Raw genomic sequence first — 25,871 nt, 5'->3', positions numbered from 1 at the left:
TGAACCTGAGCTGTTTTCTGCTGTGGCGATGCACCAGATCGATCACAAGGCTCTGCATGCACAAAGCCCTTTGTGACACCCCAGTTCTACTCATTTTCCCTGTTTATCTTTAATTGACTAAGCCCTTGACAACACTAATTAGATAATATGTTATGGAGGGGATTGAATGCTTTAAAGCCATAGATAGCTTTGGAGCACTGGGCCAAGTGCAACTTACCACATCAACACAGCTGGAAATTGTCCATGGTGTAATTCATTACTGATTACAGCACCAGAGGAAAAGAAGGACCAAATCATATTTTGAGCTTAGCATATTAATATTAAAATATTAAGCTTAGGACAGAGGGTTGTGCTGGGGTTTTTTTTTTCTTCACCCTCTAAATTTTGTTCTCAATGTTTTGCCCATAACTATGAAATAACTTTTGCTGGCACAGTTTGAATTGTCCCTGTCTCATAGCACCTGCCAGGTGATGATGGCTCGCATACTTCTTCAGGGTAAATAAAACACAAGTGATTATCCACTTAGCCATAATGCAGAGTGTCCTAGCTGACATGATCAGAGCTTTGCAAAGCCTCAAGGAGAACGAGAGGTTGATTACAGTAATATTATGAATGTACAAGTGACATTTAGAAACAGATGCTAATCCCAGAACACAAAAGTGTCTCTCCTGGGTTCTGTCTTTACATGGTTCTCAAAAATGCTGCTGAAGCAAACAGGTTCTGACACAAAGGAAAGAACATAGGTTTCTAAGGAAGACACTAATGTTAGATCCAGCAAAATTACCTTCAAATTTCTAATTATCAATGTTTCTAAGCCAGAGCTTACAATAATTAGGAACCTGGTTAATCATCACCTATGTCTTTTCTCTTTACTCTTTCTCGCTCTTGTAAATTCTCTAGTTGGAGGCTAACTAGAAAAAAATTTACAAGATAAAAAGGATGATTTATTAAACGAAAATGCCAGAGAAATCACGTAACATTTTGATCCTCTCCTGAAGGTGGGTAAAGTTGCTACACATCCCCTAAGTGCTACAATTAGGAACTGAAAACTCACACTTGCCTCCATCCTCACAGTAAAAACAAGGACTTTCGTTATATATTGGAGCAAGGAGAGAGAGGTTTTGCTGGGGATTGTTCTAGAACTTAATAGGAAATTGTTATTTTTACTCTATTTGACAATTTGCATAACATGAATCCTGAAAAGTTAGCTGGTTTCCCTCCAGTTTTTTTATCTAAGATGCTGGAAGCAAGGAGCGGCAGCCCACACACCGAGCAGAAATGAGCTGCCAAGCTCATCATCTCTGCTGCAGGTATTGGAGGGAACAGAACCCTTCAGTTTGTAACCTGCCATGTCCTGCAACACTTGGTAACTCTCTCACAAACAGGTGAAATGAATACAGGCAAACCAAGAGCTCTCCTCTTCAGTTAGATTTCCATTGCAGAAAATATCTCAATGTTTCTGTTTAAATGGGATTTTATGCCAGGGGCAACTATCCTGTCATGGGGTTCTCCCAGTTCCTTCCAGATCCATTCTCCAAGACTCACGTGGGCTTTGGAGAGCCAATGCAATCCAAAGGCAAGGAAAAGAGGCCTATTTAGAAGTAGGAGACAAAAGTTTTTATTACAGAAGAGTCTGTAATGTTTTCCTTTTTCCACATCCAGGCTGGCCTTCCAGCAGCTCCGCTCAGAGTCCCAGGTACCAACCAGCTTTGGGCTCCAGGTGAATCTCTAGGTTGTGACATCTGAGACCAAAACCTTTGGGAATTTTCTCACAAACCAGGCCAGAATATCAATTTATTACTGAAAATGGGTCAGTTCCACCTGGTTTTGGGTTTCAGTTTACACAAGTCCCAAATTAACAAGAAAGTTGACATGACTTTTGTAACAGCATGTCCTTGCTAACTGCAGGAGTCAAACACCTGCCAGGAAGGCCAGCAGGGAAAGAGTTATAGGAGGCACTTGTGGAGTTTTCAGAAGAAATGACTGTTTCTGTTGGTTTGCATTCCAAGCTGTACTGCTTCCCATACTCCATGAACTCACCCACACAGGGAAGTCTGCCCTAAAAAGCTGTAACTACATTCCCAGGTTTTATTTGTAGCCCATGAAATGCACTTGGCTTGCTCCCTAATATATATGGACAGCCCTTATAAAGCCTGTTCAAATCAAGCACACTGCACAGGTACACCCTTAAGACACTCACTGGATGGGAAATTTTGTCATAAAAACACTTCTTCATTTTCATGCAGAAAATTCTTTTTTATGGGTTTTGATTTGCTTTTTCAGAAGCTGGGATTATTGTCATTGCCTCTCCCTCCTTTCTGTTCCACCTGAATTGCATCTGTGTTTATATGTATGAGAGAGAGACAGAGAAATGCCCACCCTCCTTTTTCTCCCTTTTGCACCATCTTCTTTTTCTTTTCAGTCTGACCAGGGACACAAAAGATGCACAGTGGCTATATCATAATCACTCATGCATGACAATTCAATGTCCCGCTACTCTTGAGCAAAATGGAAATTGGGTGAAAACAAGCAGCAAAATACACTGATCTTTACAAATCTCCACAAGCCAGAGTATGTCCCCATCTGGAAACTGCCTCTCCTCATAAAAAAAGCTATGTGATCAATTGACAAGTATTAACTGTGTCCAACTCATGAAGCTGTTATTCCAGAGCAACCAACTTCATTTTTATATGATGTATTGAAAAAATAATATATTGTACAAGTGGTTGTACAAACACTGTCACCTGACACCCCTCTGCCTTCAAAGCTTAATAAAGGAAGAAAAACTTGAAAAAAATCCTCATACAACATACACAGACAAAGTAGTTAGCAAAAAAAATAGTAGTGATTGCCTTGCTCACTAAAAGAGCTCAAAACTGTTAGGGAGAATGCCAGAAACTACAGAAGTGGAACTTAGAAGTGGATTTTCATCACCCTCTATGTGGCTGGTTCTCATCCCTATTCCTCTTCCCCATCAAGGAAATTCATCTCCAGGCAATCTGGGTTTATATCTCTCCAGGATATTACCTCAAGATAAAAATCAAAGCTCTGATCAGAGGGAATGATTTCATCACTCATCTTCCCCCATTAGAAGAGCTCCAAGGTTAACAGAAATTAGTAAACACATTTGAATCCTGCACTGAATTTCACTCTGCAGTGTGCTCTGTTAGACATTATTCATACCTCAGGGAGTGCTTTCAGGCAGTATCCCAGCAACAAACAGAAGGAAAAAACGCAAGGCACATTGCAGATTTGGCTGAATAAATAACATAAATACAGAAACATTGCTAGTTAGATGCTAAAGACATGAGACGAGAACATTCTCTTCTGCATACACAATTTTTGTGGAAAGACTTCTTTTGAATTACTGACTCATGACTAGGTTTTGAAATGCATCCACAGCTAAGCTCATCCCTGAGAGAAGTCATAATTTAATATATATATATATTGCCAATATTGGCATATAGTTTCTATAAAGAAGGAATCCTTTCCATTAAAATTATTCCACAAATTATCTAAAAACAATCTAATTATCTCAATGAAGGGTCTCATGGTTTCTCTGTATTAAATATCCCTAAAATACTGACTCCAACAGAAAAGAACATTTGTAGCCTTTTCAGTCTTCAGGTTTCCCATGAAGGGCCACCTCTGGTCAGGTTTCCAGCTGGTGTAAGACAGTATGGCCTCAGACCAGCCAGGGGAGAATCCAGTTTATACCAGGTAGCAATCTGGCTGGGAGGTCTCCTCTAAATTGTCAACTTCAGCATATTATCCCAGGCTTAAGACAGTGCCTGGCTCAGCTCTCACTGACTCCATGGAGGGTGTCTCCAGGGAGCATTTTTCCTTTCCCAGAGCAGCTGCTGCAGCTAGAGCTCTTGCCCTGCTGATGCTGAACGCTCCCTCCCACTCAGCTCAGTGTTTTGGGGCAGCCAAAAGCACATCCCCTGGTGCTCTTACTTTTCACTGATGCCATGGGGATGAATGGATGAGGGAAACTGGAGTAGACAGGAGAGCAGTGTGCTGTGCTGCTCTGGGAATGAAGGCACATCTCCCACCTAAAATCACTGTGAGTAAGGGAGCTCACTCTGGAAGTCAGTGTGGTGCCACAGTATTGAAATCCTCAAGTATGACCACGCAGATTGACCTGCTGCAGGATTATCCCCATGGCCATTTCACGGGTAATATTCCAAAGGCAAATACACCTATGCACACAGAGTCAGCACACATACATCAGCTTTCCATTGGCTTCCTCTGGGTAGAGATGGCTTTTTATATTTAAGCTTAGCTGGAGCACAGAATTCTCTTGTACCTTATTTTGTTAAATTACTGCATTGCTGTCAAAGCACAGAGTCCTCTATACATAAAGATTGGCGTATGCCTGGAGCTCTCCTCAAGGAACTGTGAGAAGCAGATATAGGCCTGTATTCCAGCCCAAGAACTTAATGCACAAGAATGCAAAGATCCAGGGATCAATCAACACAGGCTCACACTAGCACAAAATGCTGGGCTCTTCTGTATACATGTCCAGCTCGACAGGGCTTAGTCCTGAAAAGATTTCAGTGGAGACATAAAATGAAAGCAGCACTCAGACTTTCCAGAGTGGGGCTGCCAGAACTGCTCCTATCCTGCTCCGTCCCCAAGGAAACAAAAAGCCTATTTTTCCAGCCCCAGTTCATCCTGCCTGAACAATGCGTGCCAGATTACAGTCATTCACCAGGATGCAACCACTGTCATGCACCACTCAGTTACTAAGTACTCATAAATCCTGTCCATGGAGCAAACAAGCAGACATAGTTCCAGTAATTCCTAAGGTACATTCAACAGGACTTCTCTTCAGCAGCTTGGCTCTCTACTCAAGAGGCTACATGGGACCAGGGATCTTACCAGACTACCAAGAACCTAATTTAGCTCCTTGTAATTTGCAACACGACTTTTTTGATTCTAAAGAGAGAGAGGGCAAATCCCCAAACCATGCCCAACTGAAACCAACAATCACATTGTTACAGCAGTAAGATACAAATGACCTGTGTAATAAGCTACATTTTCAATAATCAAATACATTGTTTGCTTATACTTGCAAGTTATTTTGTTTCACAGACATACTGGCCCTTCTTTTTGGGTCAGTCTGCTGAAAATCTTTAAAAATAAACCCACTAGGAATGAAGCATTACTTATCGTCTGGTTTTTGCTATCTGCTCTAGAAACAGCTCTCTATGGCAACTTTAAAAGCCAACACATTAATGCACAGTGACAGATGGGCTGAGCTCTTCCTTGCCCTCTGATAAGAGCACAGTGTGCATCAGCCAGCACCACAGGTGACGTGTGGCAGTACAGCAGCCTCTCTGCTGCCCTGCTCCTTCCCTTCATGCCTGCGTGACACACATCACACCAAATGACACTGCTGCTCCTAACACCTGCCCCTGCAGATTCTGGGGAGGTTAGAAACGCCAGAAGAAATTGTTCCAGAAGTAAAAATCCAGAAGGAAAGCATAGGGCGAGGTCAACATTTGGAAAAGCTTTTGCTGAAGTAATTCCATCAACTTTTATCTGGGCAAAACAATATTTTTCCAAAATAAGCCCTTTCACGCTCATCTGGGTACAGCATTAGGCCTGTAGCTCTAAACAAACCAAGGGGCTGATAACCAGCTCTGCCACACCAATGCAGAGCAGATTTCACTGCTCTAAGGTTTTTATTTCTGTTTAGTCTCAAGTGAATCTTTCACATGCCCTTTCAAGTTGATTTACAGGCATCACTATAATGCTGAGCTCTCCCTCCTTACCACTTGCTGCTATTAAAATTAGTGACTGATTTTTATGCCTTGGATAGCTCAGGTGCAGGATACTGAGGAAACACCCTGCAAGAGCTTATTCTCAGTATGCTCTTTCAAAGCCAAGAATAAATCCAAAGTTTATTCTCTTAAGCTCTAAATCATTGTACTTTGCCCTTTTTTATTGGTTCGACACCTGAAACTTGACTCTGTATGCTCAGAGTGAAACAGAAATTTTTCTATGAGAGAGATGCTCAACAGCAGGGCTAGACAGGTGTGTGATACCTGGAGAGTACTAGAAGCTGAATCTTCCTTTTCACTCCTATGTGGGGTTGTTTTGCTGACTTTTTGCACTGGAGCTGTGGGGGGAATGGCTCAGATATCAGGGCGACAAGGGGCTAATTAGGCCCACATAAGCTACACGGAACTTTCCTACTGGAAGTTTTCTCTAATTTTTTTAACGTTATGAAATGGCTATTCCACTATATTAAAAAAGAAACAATTTTCAACAGTATAACTTCAAGTACAAATTTCAATGTTTTTTCCCCTCTTGCTCCTGGTAGAATTTAAGTTACTGGCAAGATTGACAAGCCTGTTTTGGGCAACTAAAGAAAGCTGCACAACATATGCAGCCTCCTGGCTTGCCCTGTGAGACCCATGGACACCACGTCGTGCAACAGCAGTGAGTGCCCCAACCTACACACGGCGACTTGGGTGAAACTGGAAAAGGAATGCACTCCTTCCCACACCAGGAAACTCCTCTCATTTCATAAACTCTGAAACTGGTTTTAATTCATGGGCCAGAGAGCTGAGTCACAGACCTTCTGGTCACTTGGATGAACACAGAGGATAAAAGGGCAAAATACAAATGAGCAGAAAAACGAGTAACTGTAGCCAAGTTTAATATTGAATTAGCTAACTAAAGAAATGGAAAGTTTTGGAGGTGACAACTCTCATGATACCTAAAAGCAGCACCTGAGCGGGCAAGCATGGCATACCTGAACCTCACAACCCAAAGGCTGAGTGTGAAAAATTCTGCTGAACAAATGAACTGTTTCTTAAGGTTTTTGCAAGAGCTTCGTGCACCAAGGAGCTGCACAACAAATCCTGTTATCTAATGGTCCTAGGTAGATGAAATCCAACCCTTGAGGATTTGTGAATGAAGAATCTTGCACAAACATGATATCTTTTTGGCTCCTACAGAGCAGGTAGAATTACCTGGTCTTCCAGCAAGACCTTCCAAAGAACCACTGAGAACAAGGACAGGTGAAAGATGATTTCCTACAGTGGGATACCTTACTTGGTGAAGAAGGGATCAGTTACATTCTCATATCAGTTGCAGAGTGAGTTAGTTCAACATGAATGGCAACCAATCTGGTTGCATATCCCTCCAAATCTGGACTCTGATTGAAACTTGAGTTCCCAGAAGATTTCTCTTTTTTAAACCAAAATGACCCTTTGCATTCTAGTTTTCATGGTACACAGACCACTTTAATAACATTGATTATCAGCTGCTGTGCTAACAACACTGGTTTTCTATTATTATTATTACTATTATTATATCGTACCTGCTTTACCTGAGCTTTCCTTCAGGACATTGTTCCAATCACAGATTATTCTGACCACCACCTCCTGCCTTTGCTGTTTAAACATTTCAACATCCTCATGGAATGTGGGGCCACCAGAATTCTTCCTACAGTGAGTATCAGACTGGCTACAAACCACACTTCTTATTTCCTCACTCTTTACCTTACTTTACCTTTAAGGAAGTAAGTTTCACTTCAACTACAGTAAACTAGAATGAACACGAGATGGAAGCTCTGCCAAAGACGCACTTCACAGCTTGTGGAAGAGTATGGAAAGAAGATGCCTGCACCTGTAGAGAGTACAGAGCCATTAGTCAGGCAGTGTAACGTGCCCATGGCTGTTCTATTTTGGAATACAGCAGCTTGCATCTTGGTGATGAAATTTAAGGAACCAGTGCCTGGTGTGTTCTTTTGAAACCTTTCATACTGGGACAAGGGGATAATGATGCATGAGCGTTTCACAGACTGCAAGACATTGACAGTCTTTTGTTATACCTTGTCACTGACATATTGCAAGAGGACAGCCACAGGCAGTCGTGAGACACAACCCATCCATGACCTCTGGAGAGAGAAATGTTATTGTCAGAAAATGCCCAGTCCTGGAGATGTGGGAAAGTGCTCATGTCCACAAAGAGCCAGCGCTCACCCAAGTCAAGTTGGAGTGCTGTTCAGTAAATCCAGACCCCAAAGGTGGCACACAATTACATCTGCTTCAGAGAGAAGTGAAGTTCACGCAGAGGAAAGTGTTGGGTCAGTCAACAGCCAGTCAAACATGGGGGCTGCAGAGCCCAGAAGGACCTCCTGACATACTCCAGCTAACTGTGTGTGCACTAAGCTTTCACCCAGTGGTCATTGTGCCCAGTCCTGTGACATGCAGCTGAATCAGAGAACATCTTTCCAGAAAGGGCCTGAGTCCACTGAAAGAGGACAATGACAGAGATTACTGCTAGCCCAGCTCCAGGCTGCAGCTGTTAAAAACCTGCCAGCATCTTTTTGGGGAGATGCAAGGGAAGATTACCCACCAGACAGTATATTTGAAAACATATGTTGAACAGTGCCAGGAGCACCACAGCTCAGCCTTTAACCATAACCTTGGATTTGAAATACAAACCTCTCCTCACTCCTCTCTCCCTGCATCATGATTAAGCTTTCAAGCAGTGCTGCAACAATGCAGGATGCTAAGCCAAGTTTTGGCAGCACACAGCATTCTCAGCACCAACAGTAGAGAATTACAGGTATGGAAATGTATAAAATTAAAATAACTATGAGTAATGCTCATTCAGAAGAAAAATAAATACACCATACTGTGGGAAAATGTTTAAATACCGGAATCAAATCTTCGGCAAAATTATTTGCTTTGACATTGGTATGTGTTTTAGGCTAGCTAAATAATTCAAGTACTTTCCTTACATTACTTCTCCTTGAAATAAGAGTTTCATGTTTATTATTCATTACTCAGGTGGGGAGCTCTGCTTGCTATAAAAGTAAGCGGAACAAGCAGCTGCAGTAAGGTGAGATCTGGGACCCAAACACAGCTCATGAGCTTTGAACTAAAAGCATTTCCTACCCAAGGGATAGGATACAACCTACAACCACTAACGTGGCAGGAGTAAAACACAGTTTCTTCCTCAAACAAGAGTATTAGAATAAAGCAACCTAAGCTGAGATTCATTTTGTCTATCACCACAGGTATCAGCAAGCTGTTTCTCACCCCACTCAGCACAGCCCTGCCCAGGTAAAGTATTCTCCCTGTCATTCCAAGTGCACACTGTGATGGGAACTGCTGTAATTAAAGGCAGCAAAATTTAACCCACGTCCCCTCTCTGTGAGCAGTTCCAATAAGTCAAGATCATTACTATCCCCAGAAGAGTTATGTGATCTGCTCTCTGCCCACCTGCATGAACTACTTAATTTCCGTGTTGCTGGGCTCCACACCTGATCCTGGCCTGATGCATCCCCATGGCCGGAGTGGAGAGCAGGAAGGGCATGCTGCACTCTGGACCCAGCCCCATTGGAATCACAAATGGAACAGGTGATACCTTTGTCTCAGTGCAGCTGATTCAATAAACCTGTCTCGACACCTTAGGAAGTGTTGAGTGTAAAACCATCCCTGGAGCTCAGATTTCACCAGCACAATGCTCAGTATAGTTTTGAGCTGTTTTCTAAGCCTGTCCCACACTGCCAAGGTATTTTGTTCAGAGGTCAAAAATGTGGGCATGCTACCATAAAAGTCAGGAAATCATTTACAGAATGCATAAAAATTGCTTTGGAGGGCAGTGACTCAGAGCTGAGAGGACATGACAATCTCTTTTCTCTATAAACAAATATGGTTAATGGCCTTTAATATGCAATAATCAAACAAAATCTCATTTCAAATGAGAAAAGATCCAATCCAGTTTCATTTCTCTGCTGATGACAGGGGAATTCAGCAGAAGACAGCAAGTATTTCAGAAAGAATGCATAGTCCCATCATTCATTACTACGTGACAACTACCTCCACCTACCAAATTCCTCCTTTCCAGGACTAGTGAGATGTTTTGCACACTTCCAGATGGAGGTATTTTGAAGAGAGCTTTGTTACCTATCTTTTTTTCCCCCTAAATCCTGAGGTCAGTGCTTACCAGCCAGGGCCTTGATGCGGGAGCGCTCAAAGAGCCGAGCAGAACTGTTCTCATTGTCCCAGTCGTCGACATCCCAGCGGTTGTTGACGTCGCTGTACTGCTGTTGGATTTCAATGTTGTCGTAATCTGTCGCTACCGTTGTCGTCATCCTGAGTCTTCTCTTTAGCCTCTCCTCACCATCAGATTCTTCCTAAAACCCTCTGTCAAGGAAAGCACATAAAAATAATCGTTTAGGTTGGAAGAAAGCTCAGGAGTTCTGGTTTCAAGAATTGGGGACTTTGCACATCCAGAATTGTCATGTTCAGCTCTACAAGGCAGTACGTGGATGGAATAGTGCAGCAAAACACTTCCACGACTGTCATTTTCAAAAGCAGACCACTGGCTTTAGAGATCTGTGAGCGTTGGCTAAAGCATAGGGAGCTGTGGATAACTCAGCTAAGAAAAACCTTAAGCACAAAGATGACCTCAATACCTTTACAAAATGGTGTGAATACTGATGGAAAAAAATACAGATTCTCAAAAAGCCACATAAGCATTTGACAAGCAAAAGCCTTCTAACAAGCATCTGAATAAATATTTCTGTCTCCCCATGCAAATACTGACTTTGTGACTGGTCCTGGCAATTTATTTATGAACTAATCCAGATAAAACCAACTAAATGATGCATTACTTTGAACTCTCCACAGGAACAACATGGCACCCACCAACGCAACCCTTGGGGTAAGGTGCTCCTCTTTCAGGGTGCTGTTTGCATATTTATTCTGTTTTCTGATTAGGATTTCCATGTATTTATCAGTACTAGATATAAGAGAGGCAGACAGCTCTGGAGAAGTAGAAGGGAGGTTGTTCACAGCTGTGAGCCCAGTGGGAACAGCGCTGAGCATCCCCTTCACCAGTCAGCGCTCAGAGAGACCCTGAGGAGCGCAGGATGTCCCTCAGAAACACACAGTTCACTTTTGCAAAACTCAATAATTACCCGTAATACAGTTAAATAAATGGGCAAGGGGGAGCCAGGGGGGCCGCCCTTTTACGTGGGCGGGACGCGTGCTCCCCTCACGGCGCCCCGCCTGGGGCCTCCCTTGTCTTTTCTCTCTTTTACCGCACTTCCAATTTCAAAATGAAATTTAAAAAAAAAAAAAAAAAAAAAAAAAAAAAAAAAAAAAAAAAAAAAAGAAGAAGAAGAAGACGAGCAAAAAGAGCAGGCACAGAAGCGCCCTCCCCCGCGGCCGGAGCGCAGGGCGGGCCCGGGGCCGCCCCTCAGGCTGAGGCCGAGCGCGCCCTCGCGGCCCGCCCTGCCCGCCGCGCTAGCGCCGCCTGCCGGCCCGGCCCCTCCCGGCCCCCGCCTGTCGCGACATAAATTAACCCCGCCCCGCTCACGACAGGCGGCCTAAACTCCCTGCCCGGGCCCGGGGTATCGAAGCGGGATGGCTGGAGCCCGTCCCCACCCCACGGCGGGTCCGTGCCGTGTTTCCGCGCGGACCTATTCCGGTGTCGGCGCAGAAAAGGGAAGGGAGCCGCGCCGGGGCGGCGGTTACATAAGGAGCTGTTACCGAGGGCCGAGTGCGGGCGCTCAACCTTCGCGAAAGGTGCGAAGGAATCGCTTTAGTCATGGGAAGCTGCCAACAGGGTGAGCAGAGCTGGCTCTGGAGAAGGTCGTGGGGACGATGCTCCCGCGGCGCATCCCGCAGGAGCTGAGGATGGATCGGCCGCTGCGGCCGGATCCTGCCGCTGGGAACAAACAAAAGCGTGGAGCTAAGACGGGGTGGGGGGAAGGATTAAATCCCACTCACCGCGTTTCTGCACAGCATTCCCCAGCTGATCCTCACTGAGCACCAGGCCTAGACAAAAACCTCCCATTGATTCCTGTACACAGGCTGAAATCAGAGTTAATTCCAATTAAATCCTCGGAGCCGCCAGGGTATAAACAACGAGCGAGAACAAGCTGGTCAACAGCATCATTTTCCATCTTTTCTATATTCACCAGTGCTCAAGGAAGAGCAGATGTGCCACTGGAAAAGCTGCAGCTCCAACCATAAAAATCAGTGACCCCAAAATTGGGATGCAGTGACATAGAATTTAATATAGATGGAACAAGCCATGGGATTTGATTTATTTCTATGTCACTGCTGTTTAGAAACACACACAACTTGATCCAGAATAAATTCAACTCTAACTTGTGCTTCATCACTTCTCCCACCCTGAGCATTGCACAAGCAAAATCTATTCCAGATAAAGCTAAATTGAGCATGAAATGGCCTGTTATCCCACACCTATAGGGCTGGAAAACCTGCATCCCTGTTCTGATTCTAATAAAAGCAGCACCTCACTCCCTGACATCAGGCTCCCTTTACTGGGATGCAGCTCCCCACTACAGGGACAGCAGAGTGGGGGAGCAGGAAAATGCTGCACAGATAAAAATAAGCACCTTGCAGCAAAGCAAGGTGAGGACAACACAAGAGAATCCTGACACCAGAGACAGATACAGAGAGCCACCGCCTTCAGCCCCTGCTGGAAAACAGCTTTTCTTGAGTCCTGCTGCAGCTCTGATCCTGCACAACCCACTGGTGCCTCCGGGAAGAGGGAGGGAAGATGAACACGAGCTCTGGCAGAAAGCTGCAGGATCCTGACTGCAGAGATGGAGGTCCTGCAGCTGGGATTGAGCTACAGCAGCACATCTTGTGTCTGCGTTAAGGGCGTACTGATCTGACATGAACAACACCAGTGACTGCCCAGAGAGTAACAGGGGAAAATGGTTCTGCATTTTCCTGGAGCTCTTAATGTTAATGACCTTGAATGTAATCCACCTGTGAAATCAGCCCTGTACTTGAAGGACCATGCTGAAAACCCTGTGAGTGTAGCACACACAGACATGTCACACACATATACTTACAGATGTAGTTTAAGCCTCTACATGAAGCACCTACCAACATCACAGAGAGATCAATATGGAGCACAGGGGCAGAGGGAAGCAAATTTTCCAGCAGGAACAACCTTTGTCACTTAAACACCCTGGCTTGGCTTTAAGCTGAGATACCCCTCTAATAAAGGAATGATGTTTTCTCCAGAGAGCCAGAGACAACAGGAATTTCAGCTGCCAAAATCCTGAGCGGCATCCTGCTCAAGCCAACCCACTCTCAGGACTGGATAAACACACTGGGAACAAGACATTTCAGAAATGGCAAGTCACATTTCCTTCACTAGTCACAATTCAGACTCACTCTAGGCAGTCATATAGCACTTAAAACCAGAGAAAGTAGGCACTGGGGTTTCTCAGTTAATCCACACCTGCTTAAAGTCATCTGCCAGTGCTGCCTGCACCTGGCTTGGAGATGTTAGCAGGCAGTTCCAGGGATAAGCAGGGACAGGGGTGAACTAATAAACAGCATGGAACTGCTCTGGGCTGAATCCACAGGGCCACCACGATGGGTCGAGAAAAATCTAAATTCACGAACCTCTTCCTCATTGATAAAATATAACTCTGTTGCCTTCTGCTATGGGTACCATGCTAGACAACCTCATGAGACAAAAGAGATCAAACCATTTAATTTCAAAGCATTCCTTAAAACCTATTGCATAATCTGAGGGCGGGGGGTTGACATTATCTTCAAAAAGAAGAAATGACTTGAAGAAAAAAAATCAGCTACCGGGAAGACCATTTTCTCAGACAGTTTTCAAAGGCCACATCCAGGGGTCAGACCTTTTGTATTTACTTTCATAAATAGACGAGATTCTGCTCTGTTTTTTTCTCAGATAATAGAAAATAAACAGTCTTATTCAGCCCATCTGAAGAATGAATTAATTTTTAAAAAATTTATTGGCTACTCTTAAACGCAATCATGTAATTCACTAAACAGGCTATGACTATAATCCCTGAAATTCTGCCATAACCACACATCTGGAATTACTTCCTAATAGTTACATTTATCTTTAAAGTAAACATTGTTTTTTCAAGAGTTACTATTCTTCCAGGAAATATGCTAAACTGGAGTTAGATTCATGTTACTCTAACTAAGGATTGTCAAGATGTTTTTATGGCGTTGTGATTGAATAAAATATAGTTTGAACAGCAATCCCCAAATGGTCTCATGGCTTATGTAAATAGACTGTTCCCTGGCTAACACATAGCCCAACCTATTGCAGCTTTCCTGGCATTAAAGATAAATTGTAAATTCATCTCTAACTCCCACTGATTGCGTGACAGGATTGAAAAGGGGACGCAGACACTCCCATCTCCAGGTCACCAGAGCACACGGGTCTGGTGACAAACATGGACACAACCACTGTGACAAAAAGAATGGTGTCCTGATCCCACAGATCAGATATGTACCTCCAAGAAACCAAAATTACACACTGCCTCCTTTCTGGTAGCCCTCTGAAACCAAAGCTGGACAAGCACAGAAAGCAATTCCATTACCCTCCTTGCAGGACACTTTCCCTCCCAGTCAATCATTCTCCCCTACTGAAGCCTCAAACCATCTCACCAGCCCAGCTCTTCACTTCAGAGTAATGATTATTACTAAAAAGAGGGAAATTTAGATAAAATGTAACCAAACTTTGCATTTATTCTGAGCACCATTCAGCTCCCTCCTAACAGCAGCACAACAGACATTTAAAATTTTTTAAATGTCATTTTAAGCCAATATTTAAACTGGAGAAGGGAAGTTCTTCTGAACTCTCAGGGTCCACCCACATCTTGTCACCCCAACAGGGTGAGATTCTCACCCTAAGCTTCAAAACAGAGGAAAGTGGCCTGGTCAGAGTCAATAGGGGCACCTTGGGAGAGGCTCAGGGCTGGATGCTAAATGAACATACATATAAACACCCCCACAGGTCAAACTCTGGAAGTATTTACAAAACACTGTGTAGAAACTCAAGAGTTTTACAGAACCCTGGGATTGAGAAACCGAAGTCCTGAGCATAAAGCTTAGAAAAACTGGGAAATGCACGTCCCAGTTCCAGCCATTTCTCAGCCTGAAACCCAAGGAGGTGTTTCCAGGCTCTCTCCCTGCTCAGCCCCTGTGTTGCTGAACTGCAGCACATTTCCAGCGACAGGAGCTCCCCTGTCCTGACAGGGCAGGGAGGGCAGCACACTCACTTATGTTCTGGGTGGTTGTTTCAGCTGCTGAACCAATCCCAAAATAATAAAGGCAGTAACTCAGCAAGGCTGTAACTCTCTTGACCTCCAATATCCCCTCTCCCAATCCCATCTTTCCTTCCACAAACAGAACCATACTGCTTCTGCATTTTTCATCCCAAGAGTGCTCCATGTCTTTGTCTTTGCTTCCCAAGCCAACCCACTCTGTGGTGCTGACTCCTGTAGGATGTGGAGCCCAACAGCCCAAAGCACCCTGTAAGGTCACAGAAAAGGGGGGACAGGCTGTGCTACCAAATGCCACAATCAGCGTGTGGGGCACTTCAGGAATGCACAAACAAGGCAAGACTGAAGCCTTTTTATTCCCAATACATGCTGGAAAAGCATGCAAAGGTCACTAAAATCAAGCAGTCCGTCCTTCACAAGGGAGGTCTGCTTCCCACATCTCAGATAACCCATCACTCCGAGGACTAGGCAGTTAGGAGTGGATTCCAGGCTCTTGTTTTCCTTCTGAGGCCCCCAGGATATCACACTCTAGCTGGGAGATGGGTACATAATTAAATTAGCACTGAAACAACTTCAGAAAGTGTTTGTGCTGCTCCCTGAAAACAGACACAGCCTCAATGTACTGTAGCTCCCAGTGCTGTCAGCAGGGGTGACTGCACACCTAGCACCACATGCCCCACGTGGGACAAGGATTCCAACAACCAAGCACAGCCAAGGGCACCAAGGGCACAGAGAATGCTGTCAGAGAATGCAGTCATTTTCAAAAAGACTGAAAATGGGTTATTTAAAAACACAAATCTCTATTTCAAACATTTCAGTTCCAGCACAGACCATTAAAACCTTCTGGTCCAATTCACTCTACACTTGGAGCAACGAAGTTTCACCCAGGTTTTCATACATCATCCAGAAGACCTGGACTTCAACATTTTATCCTGAATAATTTAATTGATATATGTGGTCCAAATTTGCCCTCTGTAACCTGAGGTAGCTCCATCCAGCTGAGGTTACAACCCAAGATGTGCCAACATTATTTAAAGAGCCTCCTTAAAACATCAAGAGGGTAGAAGGAGGCTTCATATGGATTTCATCCAAGGTCAGACACATAACAGGAGTTGTGGGGTGAGATTCTCTAGGCCTTTGTATTTCCTTGTGGAACATCCTAGAAGAGATAGTGCCTCTGAACCACCCTCTAAAGAAGGCCATGCCCCACCACTAACTACATACAAATCAAGAACAGACTAAACCAAAAAAACCCTGGGCATTTTAGGTAGAAAGTGGTTGTTTTGGAAAGAAGTTAAGAAAGAGGAGTGCAAAGATGAAGCAGAACTGAACTTACCACACACAACACTTCAGGGTGGAGTGAGCACTGAATTCCTTCTGGGACTGCCCTTCCTTTTCCCCTCACACTTGAAGGATGTAAAACACATTTGGCCAAGCTGCTGAGGAGAAGGCTCTGTCTCAGCCCTCAGCAGATCCTAGGGAGTAGCTATTCCTGCATCCCTGCCTAAAGGGAAAGCCTATGGGGAGCCAGCAGGGCCTGGAGTTACACACAGAGCATGAACACCCACAAGGGCTGTGAGAACAAGTGAGAATAAAACTCCACATACTGGGCCTAGCTCAAAGAATGCTCAAATATCTGAACTCCTGGTTTAGTTTTTAAGCAAAACACAGAGTACTCAGCCTCTTTCCTCATGTGTTTGTGGTTTTCCCAAAACAAGCACTGCTGGGCAAGGTCAGTAGTACTTAAGCAGTAAGAGCTTGGTTCAACTCCAATAAGTACATCATGAGATAGTCCATGGCTGCTCCAGTGAGATCCATGAATTAAATACAGCTTTACTCCAACTCACAAACCACCTTTGCCTCCAACACATCCAAAAGAGATGTAACTCAGGACCCAAAAAATCTTATGAACCATCAGCTGAGCATTTTCTAAACCCACCATCCTGTTTTCCACTTCTGAGTAAGGCAGTAAAGAAATTCCCATAGATTTAAATTCATGCAACTCTTGGTTATTCACTTCTAAAAAACACTTTCATCATCCTCTTAGTCTTCCCTATGTCAGTGAAAGACAGACCCTGAAATTATTAAGATATCTGGGAATGTCCTGCCATGCAAATGGCTTAGCTGGAAAAAACCTGGGGGGCCAGCTCAGCTCAGCAGTTTCTCTTTCCACCACCGTTCTTGAATTATTTATAACTTCTACATTCAAATTTTTAGATTTCCCACCCATTTGCAGAAAGAGCTGCATTTTTGAGTAGGGTAACCCATCCAGAAGGTGCTTTTTCCAAAGGCCAGGCCAAGGGAGGATGTTCCCATGGAGGAAAATTCAAGTGCCAGTTCATGAGTTTTAATTGAATCTGCTCTTCAGACTTCGCAGACTTGTTCTGGTGCAAACACAGCTGGTCACTTTGAAAAGTAAGAGATGAGCAGCAAACCAGGGATTATGTTCTGCTTGGGACTGAAATAGCATCCTGAATGTTGTGAGGGCTTTACGAGACAGCCAATATGTGTTGGTGCACCTGTGTGCTCTGATCTGTGGGGTCAGCAGCTGGCATGACACTCCTTTTTCTGGGGAATATGACTGCCAGCAGGCCAAGAGCCCTTCAGCTCTTACAGCCCATACACTTATTTTACTATAAATTCTTATACAGGAAATTTTGACCATAAAATTGCCTGAACTTTTTGATAAATAAAGTAATAGCAAAAAATGTTCTGATGGTGGTAAATTAATATAAAGTGATTAAAAATCTGAGTAGGATTAACAATATCTTGTCTGTATATACCACAAAGGGTGCTCTAGGTCAAACCCAAATTAAATCCACAAGAGGAAATTAACTGGAGCTGGAATCAAAAAGGCTCCAGTTCAGCTGAGCCCCTTCTGGAACTACAGGAAGGACTTTTCTGATGTAGGCTCTCACTCAAGATAACCTTCCCTCTGATCCCCCCCTCAGCTTTAGCACAACTCAGCCGTTTCACAGCTACCACAGAGGAGACCAGGACCTTGTTTCACCAAACCAACTTGTAAAGGTGTTAGAAGCCTCTGCATTTCACCCTTCGCCATCCTGATCACAGAGCAAGGCTAAGATCCACTTTTCAAACGCCTCTAAGAAGTAGTTGTGGATGTGGAGGACATCAGGGACAACTTATCTGGCAGGAAGGAAAACTGATGTATTTCACTACTTATCAACACATTTCCAAAGAAACTACCCAAAAAATTCCTTCCACAGCCACTGAGCATTTAAAGGACAATATTTAGTATCACCCTGTTCTAGAAGCTATCTGTGGGCTGACCTTCACCAAAAGAATGTAAAAATACAGAGCAATTGTCTACAGTGGTATTTACTTTTCCTCAGCAGAACAAAACAAATTCTTTAGTATTTTTCAAGCACTCACACAGAGCAGAGTTCCAATAAAAAACAGGTGCCTTCAGAAAGGAGTTCCCCATTTTCTGGTCTCCACTCTCTCATGACCCAGCTTGTGAGAAACAGAGCTCTGAGTTTTGGGAACCTGCTGTGTGTCAGGGAAGGACTGAAAGCAGAGACGCTCCCACTGCCTCCGGCCTGCCAGACACTTGGCTCTCCTTTGGATGAGGGCACTGCTGTCGGTACAGGAAAAGCTTCACATCTTGACCCTTGCCAGACTCTCACTTGGCAGGAAGTCACAGGCAATCTGAATCCCCTCGGTGACATCACTGTTTACTTGGGCAGCAAAGTGGCAGTGCCAGGTGGTACCAGCTGAGGGGTGTTATGGAGACAACACCTTCGTTTGGAACCCACAAGGAAACTTCTCTCAGGAGAAAAGGACAACTCGGACATCACTGGGTCATTCAAGAAATGCTGTGATTCTCTCTGTGTGACCACATAATTTATCAATATCAGTTTACATCTGTGGTATTAATTCAAATGAAGAGAGCTACAGCCAAGTTTCTGGGGGTGGGAGAGGGACCGGAGACACTGTGCCATGGCCCTGGGACTGGAGTTTCTACCCCACTTCCGACTCCTAGCTAGGGGGTCTCACACAGAAACGATAGCCCTGGATTACATTTAGAAGGAGAGTATCCCTGAGCCTGCCCTTGTTACAGAGCTGACTCCAGGCACTGACACACTTCCATCCGGAGCACATTCCTGCTCCTGCGGTCTGTCTCCGGAGCCGAGATGCGATAGCTGTGACCTCCTTACAGGAGGAGCCCTGCCAAGGGAACAGGCTTGGCTCACCAGCCCGCCAAATGCTGTCTCCCCTGCCCTTCTATTTTCCCTCTCCACTTCCACACCCCACCCTTCCGAAAGGTCTCGGCCCAATCAATGGGCGTTCAACCTGTGGATGGATGAGTGAGAGTAAGCCAGAGGCTCGGCTCCTCTTCCCTTCCCGGCATTGCTGAGAGCTCCCGTTTCCTCCCCGCAGGGAGGAGGCTGCGACGCCCACCTGGGTCATGCCGCAGTGCTGAGCCGAGGCACAGCCAGAACGAGATGCCGCCGTGGGAGGCTGAGCACACTCACGGCTTGGCAACCCTGGAGTGTCCCTGAGGGAGAGGCACAAAACCAGGGAGTAATGTCGAGCTACCCTGATCTACGCCTAGGCAAAACTCCTCCGTGTTGGAGGGTTTTATGTAAGGGCAGGGAAAGGCTCCTTCACTCCCAGCCAAGGAGGAGAAATTGAGGACAGGCTACAGGCTGTGCACAGGCATCTCCTCCCTGCACGGAGCTGCTGGTCGAGGGAGGCTGCCTGGTGACAACTTCCAAGGGAGGAAGAATGAGACTGAGCTGCTTTGGCTCTGCCCCCAAACTGCAGAGCAGCGGTGGGAAACCGCACCCACGGAGACGCCCAGGGAGAAAAGGATGTTTTATTGTGGAGGCTTTTGTTCTGGACTCTGTTTATTAGCGATACTTCACAGCTAGGCAGGCAGAGCAGGGAAGCAATTTAAAGGGCCAGCCTGGAGTAAATAACCTGCTAAGCAGTCGGCGGGTTTGGAGTCAGCAAACAAACAACAAAACCCAGATTCTGGGGGCAGGAATAGAGAAGGATTTGTGAACTATGTCCATAAGGCAACAGAGCTGAAGCAACAGCTGGTTTCAGCAGCTCGAGCACCAACCCAGGAAGGAGCAGCCTCGAGTCCAAACACGCAGGGACTCTCATTAAGAGGAGACACAGGCAGCACTAATTACCTCACAGCAATGCTGAGATGATCCACCTGCTCCCACACCTGCTCCAGGTACCAGAGATTCCCGAGACCTCCCTCACTGAGTGATCTCTGCTATAGCCAGAGATGCTCAATCAGGTCCTGGGATCTGGACAAACAGCTGGCCTAGTAAAGACGAATTTAAAAAAGAACCCTGATTTGGACAGTGTGGTGGTCCCAGAGGAGGCACATCAAAGCCTGCTCCAGAACAAGCACCTCCTTTCAGATGCTGGAGCCCAAGTCACAGCCAGGATCATGCAAGGCTTTGTCTCTTGCACTGGAATATTTTACAGGTACTATATAGATTCCAGCTGTTCTCTCTTGAATGACAATAAACCCAGAACGAACCAACAGAATGGGACAATTATTGCTTTGGTGAGATGAAGACAGTACTTGACTGTGGGTGGGGGAAATCCAGAACTTCTCTGGATCAGAGCTGGTTGGAAAGTGAACTGAGAAATGGAGCAGTTTGATACTAAACACCCACTTGAAAACGGAGGCGTTAAGAATTGTCCTGCAAATCAGCACAGCCTGCAGCAGCAGTGCCGCACATGCACATCTTCCGCTAGAAAAACCAGAAACATGCTGAAAGCAGTCTGGAAAAGGATCCCTTCTCAGGAAGAGAGAAATGTCGGATGTCGCACAAGTAAATCACCAAGTCAGACAGTGTAAGGCATAATTCAATCAGGCCAACAAGATTCCTGGTTCAAGTAACAAGCTCAGCTTGAGCCACTGTTTCCCAAAGAGCAGGAAATGTGTCTCATCCTCCTCAGGGGACACACGACACACGTCATCCACTTCTTGGCAGGAGACTCAAGAGCACCACATCCAAACTGGTCTCCTCTCCTCTAAAACTAAAATGTTTAATGGGTTAGTGGGCACTGACCAGAGGAACACAGGTAAAACTAAGCGGGCTGCCTGCATTTGCCCACATGGAAGTTTTAAATGGACACCAGCTGTTAATTCCTTTCTACATTCTTCACATTCTTTTTGGCCAACTCCCGACAAGACTAACAGAAACCTTTCCCCTCCAACTTTCATCTGATGCATAGATAAAATAGTCAGACAAGGAAAAGAAATCTATCTCATTATTGCCTTCATTTAAATGCATGCTTGTAGGTCCTCAGTGCATCCCTGCCCTTTGAGATGGGTTAAAGAGCCTTAATGCCATCTAAATTAAGTCAATTTGTTATTCAGAACATTGTGAGCAAACAATTTGCATCCTGGGAGGAGAAAGCACGTGGGCCAGAATGTAAAACCCTGGGAAATAAGATGATAGATGGGAAGAAAAAGCCCCCAAAAAGCTTGTCTTAAATAACTCGGGTCAGTATTTTGGTACTTTGATGTTTCCACTATGGCTGAGTCTTTTTTTCTTTTTTAATAAATATTTTACTGCATATCCTTGCAGGCTGATTCATGTGAGAGAAGAGATATTTATCATTTTATATATATGATAGAGTGATGAATCTTTCCAGGTTTTTCATATCAGTTTGCTAATCCTTGGAGTGTTGTCTTGTCCAAGATGTTACTCCCAGTGAGTCCAGCAAGTCCAGCCAGGACAGAAACCCCGGGCAGCCCTGATCCCTCCAGCTTGCACCTACCCAGCCAGCCAAAGGACTTTTCCAGGAGCCCAGGCCAGGAGAAGGGCTCCTCAATTCCCTGGGGCCAAGAGAGGAGCCCAGAGTCCTCCAGAGCGCGTGTTATTCACAGTTCTGGATTCTCCAAGTAAAACAGGCAAATAAATACACCAATGACATTGGCTCCTTCGAAGCATCCAAGTATTGTTATTGGCACTTGGATCCAAATAGCCTCTGGCCACAGCCTGGCTTGCACAGAACCCGCCCTGCACACCCCGGGATGGGGAACGGATCCAAAGGCTCGATGGTCCTTCGCGTTGACTTCCCAGGGCATTGTCACACCAAGGGCTCCAACCCAACTCCTGGAACAGGGGGAACCACAAGGAAACACACTGAAACTGTGTGATCACTCCAGGAACAAAGCCTAAAAAACCTGCCCACAGACCCCACCGTCAGAGCATTGAGGAAGAACCTGCATAAGGCAGTGATATGTAAAATACCTGATTCTTGTTTCGTTCTGATCTGAGGTTTTTGTCTAGGAAATGGATCCTCAGCTGGCACGGCCCCAGCCCAACAGCTGCATTGCTTTTCTACTTCCACAAACACTCAGAAAGTTTGCCAAAGTCCTGTTTGTGCTGGCAGACAGCCAGCACTTTATTGTTATGTACTATTAGTTCATAGTGAGAAATGTGCACTACAGGAAAAAAAAAAAAAAATATGCCCCAAGAAGCTCAGTAACTGGGTACAGATGTTGGAGATTTATGAAGCTCTCCCCACTGGACATGATCTTACAGATTGTTTCTGTCACCTGTTTGCTTTTGGAGTTTTTAAAAAGATAACTATGTGTGCTATCCTGGAAAAATATTCCAGAATTCCTCCTTCAAAAACCAATGACTTTTGATCTCCATTTGTTTCCTCTCAGTAACGATCTCTCCTCAGAGTTCCATAAATGCCACTTGATATTCATTTCATATTTAAATACGATCTTGGCTGTTGTTTTCATTACCCAGCAACTTTCAAATGCAATCAGACAATTTAATTCTTACTTCATGGCCCAGAAAATAAACCTGACACATCGTGACAAGACCTCAGCAGTTAGAATCCATTATTAAGTCTCTCAGTATTCAACATACCTGATAATCTTCACCTTTTTTCCTATTGTCTGATAAACAACACCTGCTCAACATTTTGGGGGACTGCTGCTTACCCAGTGCACAGAGACCAAACTTCACTCAGCTTAAGCTGCCTGCAAAAGTATCTCAGTTCCCATCCAGATTTCTGAACCTTGGTCCATTAAATAATTTCAGCAAAATATTTGAAATGTGCAAAGCTCTGCAACTGACAGCAAACACCATGAAAGTGAAAACACAAGGAAGTCACTGGCATTTTTCATAACTGACCTGTAATGGTTTTGCAGTTTCAAATTACATCAGGAATGATTTCTTCCTACCAGCATAAAATGGCAAAACAAGGTGTATTTCCCTCGGAAATTGTTTTTCCAAGCATTTACAAAGGAGGATAAATTACCAAAAAAAGTTGTGTCTCTGCAAACCAGCATGTGAGACCACCAAGTTTCTGATCTGACACCCATCAAGGAGCCCCCAAGGGCCCCTCCCTCCTCGCCCAAGGCACTCCTCAATTTGGCTGGATAGCCTGACTTTGCCCTTCACCTTTCCCACAAGTCATAGCTGCTGATAAATTCTTCCTGAAAAATGATTTCATCCTTTCTAACAATGTGGGATCACAGCACAGATCCTATAAAGGTCAGGACCTTATTACAGATTTAGACACTCAGTTCTCATCTGAAAAAAAAGTAAATCTGGTAAATTTGGAGGGTTGGAAACAAATCCATGGAGATTATGTTTTTCCCACAGCTCTGAAATTTACTTTATCAGTCATAATTGTACTTTTAGCTCAAAAAAAGTTTTGTGGTTTTTTTTTTTTTTGTTTGTTTGTTTTTTTTTTTTTTTTTGCTTTACTATTGTAAATGTTTTACTATTTGTGTTTACATGAGTTCATACAAGATGACTACAGCATCTACACTGAAGTGGGTAAAGAGACATTGAAGAGAGCACACGGGTGGGGTGTGTCCACCTCCCTTTCCTGAAGGGAATTCAGATGGCAAAAAGCACCATTAGGAAAGGACAAGTAGAGAAGTAGAGAAAAGTAGAGAAAAGCTCTATTTCACACCATATTCTGTCACGGCCACCAAGCCAACATCTGCCACAAAAGACAACTGCCCACTCTCACTGGTTTCCTGAGTCACACTCCCTGCATTCAGAGCTTTCTATGGAAAACCTCCACCTTTCCCTGAATTACAGAAAACTAAGGTCTGGAATTATCTTGGGTTATGGAAATATATGAAGTAATTCCTATACAGGAAGAAAGAGACATCCTTCACTTGCCATAATCGCTTGTCTTGGATCCTGAATAGGTTTGGCCTCATGTCAATATTATCTTATTTCATGTACCTAAACGAGTCTTTAATTTAATAAGAATTAAAACATTACCTAGGGACAATAAGTACGACAGGGGTAATACAGTTATGAAGGAATGCTTGCAAACAAGTGGTAGAACCTTCTTTAGCTTTTACTTTTTAAAAGCTCAGATTCTCATAAATTTCCGATTTACACCTGCAGATATATAGTAACAACAACAACAACAACAACAACAACAACAACAACAAAAAAAAAAAAAAAAAAAAAAAAAAAAAAAAAAAAAAAACCACCAACACAACCAAACACAGAACAGCCCTGGAGCCATTTACAAAGCGCTAATCCTGATCATTTTCCACCTAATGACTGTTTACTACACAGCCCTTTGAAATGCTTGGCAGCTCTCCAGATCCTCCTGCTTTTCCTTTCTCCCACTCGTCCCTCCTCACAGCCATCTTGGGCGAGGACAAACCTCCGGAGGAGAAAGCTCTGCCGCCTTTTCAGCCTCTAAAAGCTGCGCTTCTCGGAGGAAATCCTGAGCCTTGTTTCGCTTTTCAAGGCAAAACCAAAACCTCCAGGCTTTCAAAGCCTCACCAAATGAGAGCCTGGAGCAGAAAAATTAAAACCGACCAGAAAACTTGGGTGTTTTCAAGGATTTCAAAATCAACGTTGGTTTGAAATGGAGAGGGAGTGGTTCTGTGATTCTCTGACCCCCGCCAGGAACAGATTGGAGCAGACCCACCCCACCACTTGTTTCAAATGCCATTCACTGTCACTTGGCATTTCAAGCTGGAACAATTATTTGTGGTCAGATGTTCTCCCTGCTCCTGACCAGCTGTGCTTTGATCTCCCCCTCATAGTTCCAAGGATCTGGAGGAGGCCCAGCTCCCCTCCTTACCAAAAATGCAGCGTAACAGCTCCTTGGGGAAAGTGCAGCCTCATTGCAGCTCCCAGACCTCACACACGCCTGGGATGGGACCAGATGTCTCCTGGAGCCCTGACCACCATCCTCTCCGTGGCTTCCAGCAACATGCCAGACCCCAGAACCCCCGATGGAAGAGAGGAATGAGATATCAAAGCACCATGGGACTTTTAACTAAAAGGATCAGGTCAGCGCTGCATCCCTTTATGATGGGAATTGGGATAAGACAGGACCTCAGCACTCAGGTTTGAGTAGGGATGGTGGCTGCTCCAGGAAAAAAGCAAGGGTATAACCAATCCATGTGCTACAATCAATATTTTAAATGAAATCAGTCCAGCCCATATTCAAATTAGGTCACCAGTAATTAAAGCATCCTTATTTGGAATGGTAAACCCAGAGAATGCCTGGATCAGAGCATTTCTCAAAGAGAATATATTAATAGGAGTGTTTGGAAATGCGTGATGCACTCATAAGAGGCTTTAATATAAACCTCAGGATTACACTATGCCAGCTTTTCAATTATTATACTCTCCATGAAAAGCCAGGCACTGGCAGCAAGAGGTTGAAGCAGACCTTAGAGTATGGCTTTGCCTTTTCTCTTCCAGATGATCCCACTGTTGGTTCCTACTCCTGCACCACATGCAGCTGAACAGAAGCACTGAAGGTGGGATTTTAAATAAAACATCTC

General features: G+C 44.5%; 1 protein-coding gene across 2 annotated transcripts in view; it reads right to left on the bottom strand.

Annotated features, from left to right (window-relative positions):
- SPTBN1 (spectrin beta, non-erythrocytic 1) overlaps window positions 1–25,871 on the bottom strand; it is a 117,112-nt gene that overhangs the window by 72,424 nt on the left and 18,817 nt on the right. For both annotated transcript variants that reach the window (XM_083858599.1, XM_083858598.1), the window contains exon 2: window positions 9,976–10,175. In XM_083858599.1, coding sequence (XP_083714725.1) covers window positions 9,976–10,123 — 148 coding nt within the window. In that variant the 5' untranslated portion in view covers window positions 10,124–10,175. The remainder of the gene's footprint in view (window positions 1–9,975; window positions 10,176–25,871) is intronic.

This window comes from Zosterops lateralis, assembly GCF_965231275.1.
Source record: "Zosterops lateralis genome assembly, chromosome: 3".
Taxonomy (NCBI): Eukaryota; Metazoa; Chordata; class Aves; order Passeriformes; family Zosteropidae; genus Zosterops; species Zosterops lateralis.
This window is presented reverse-complemented; position numbering and strand designations above follow the sequence as displayed.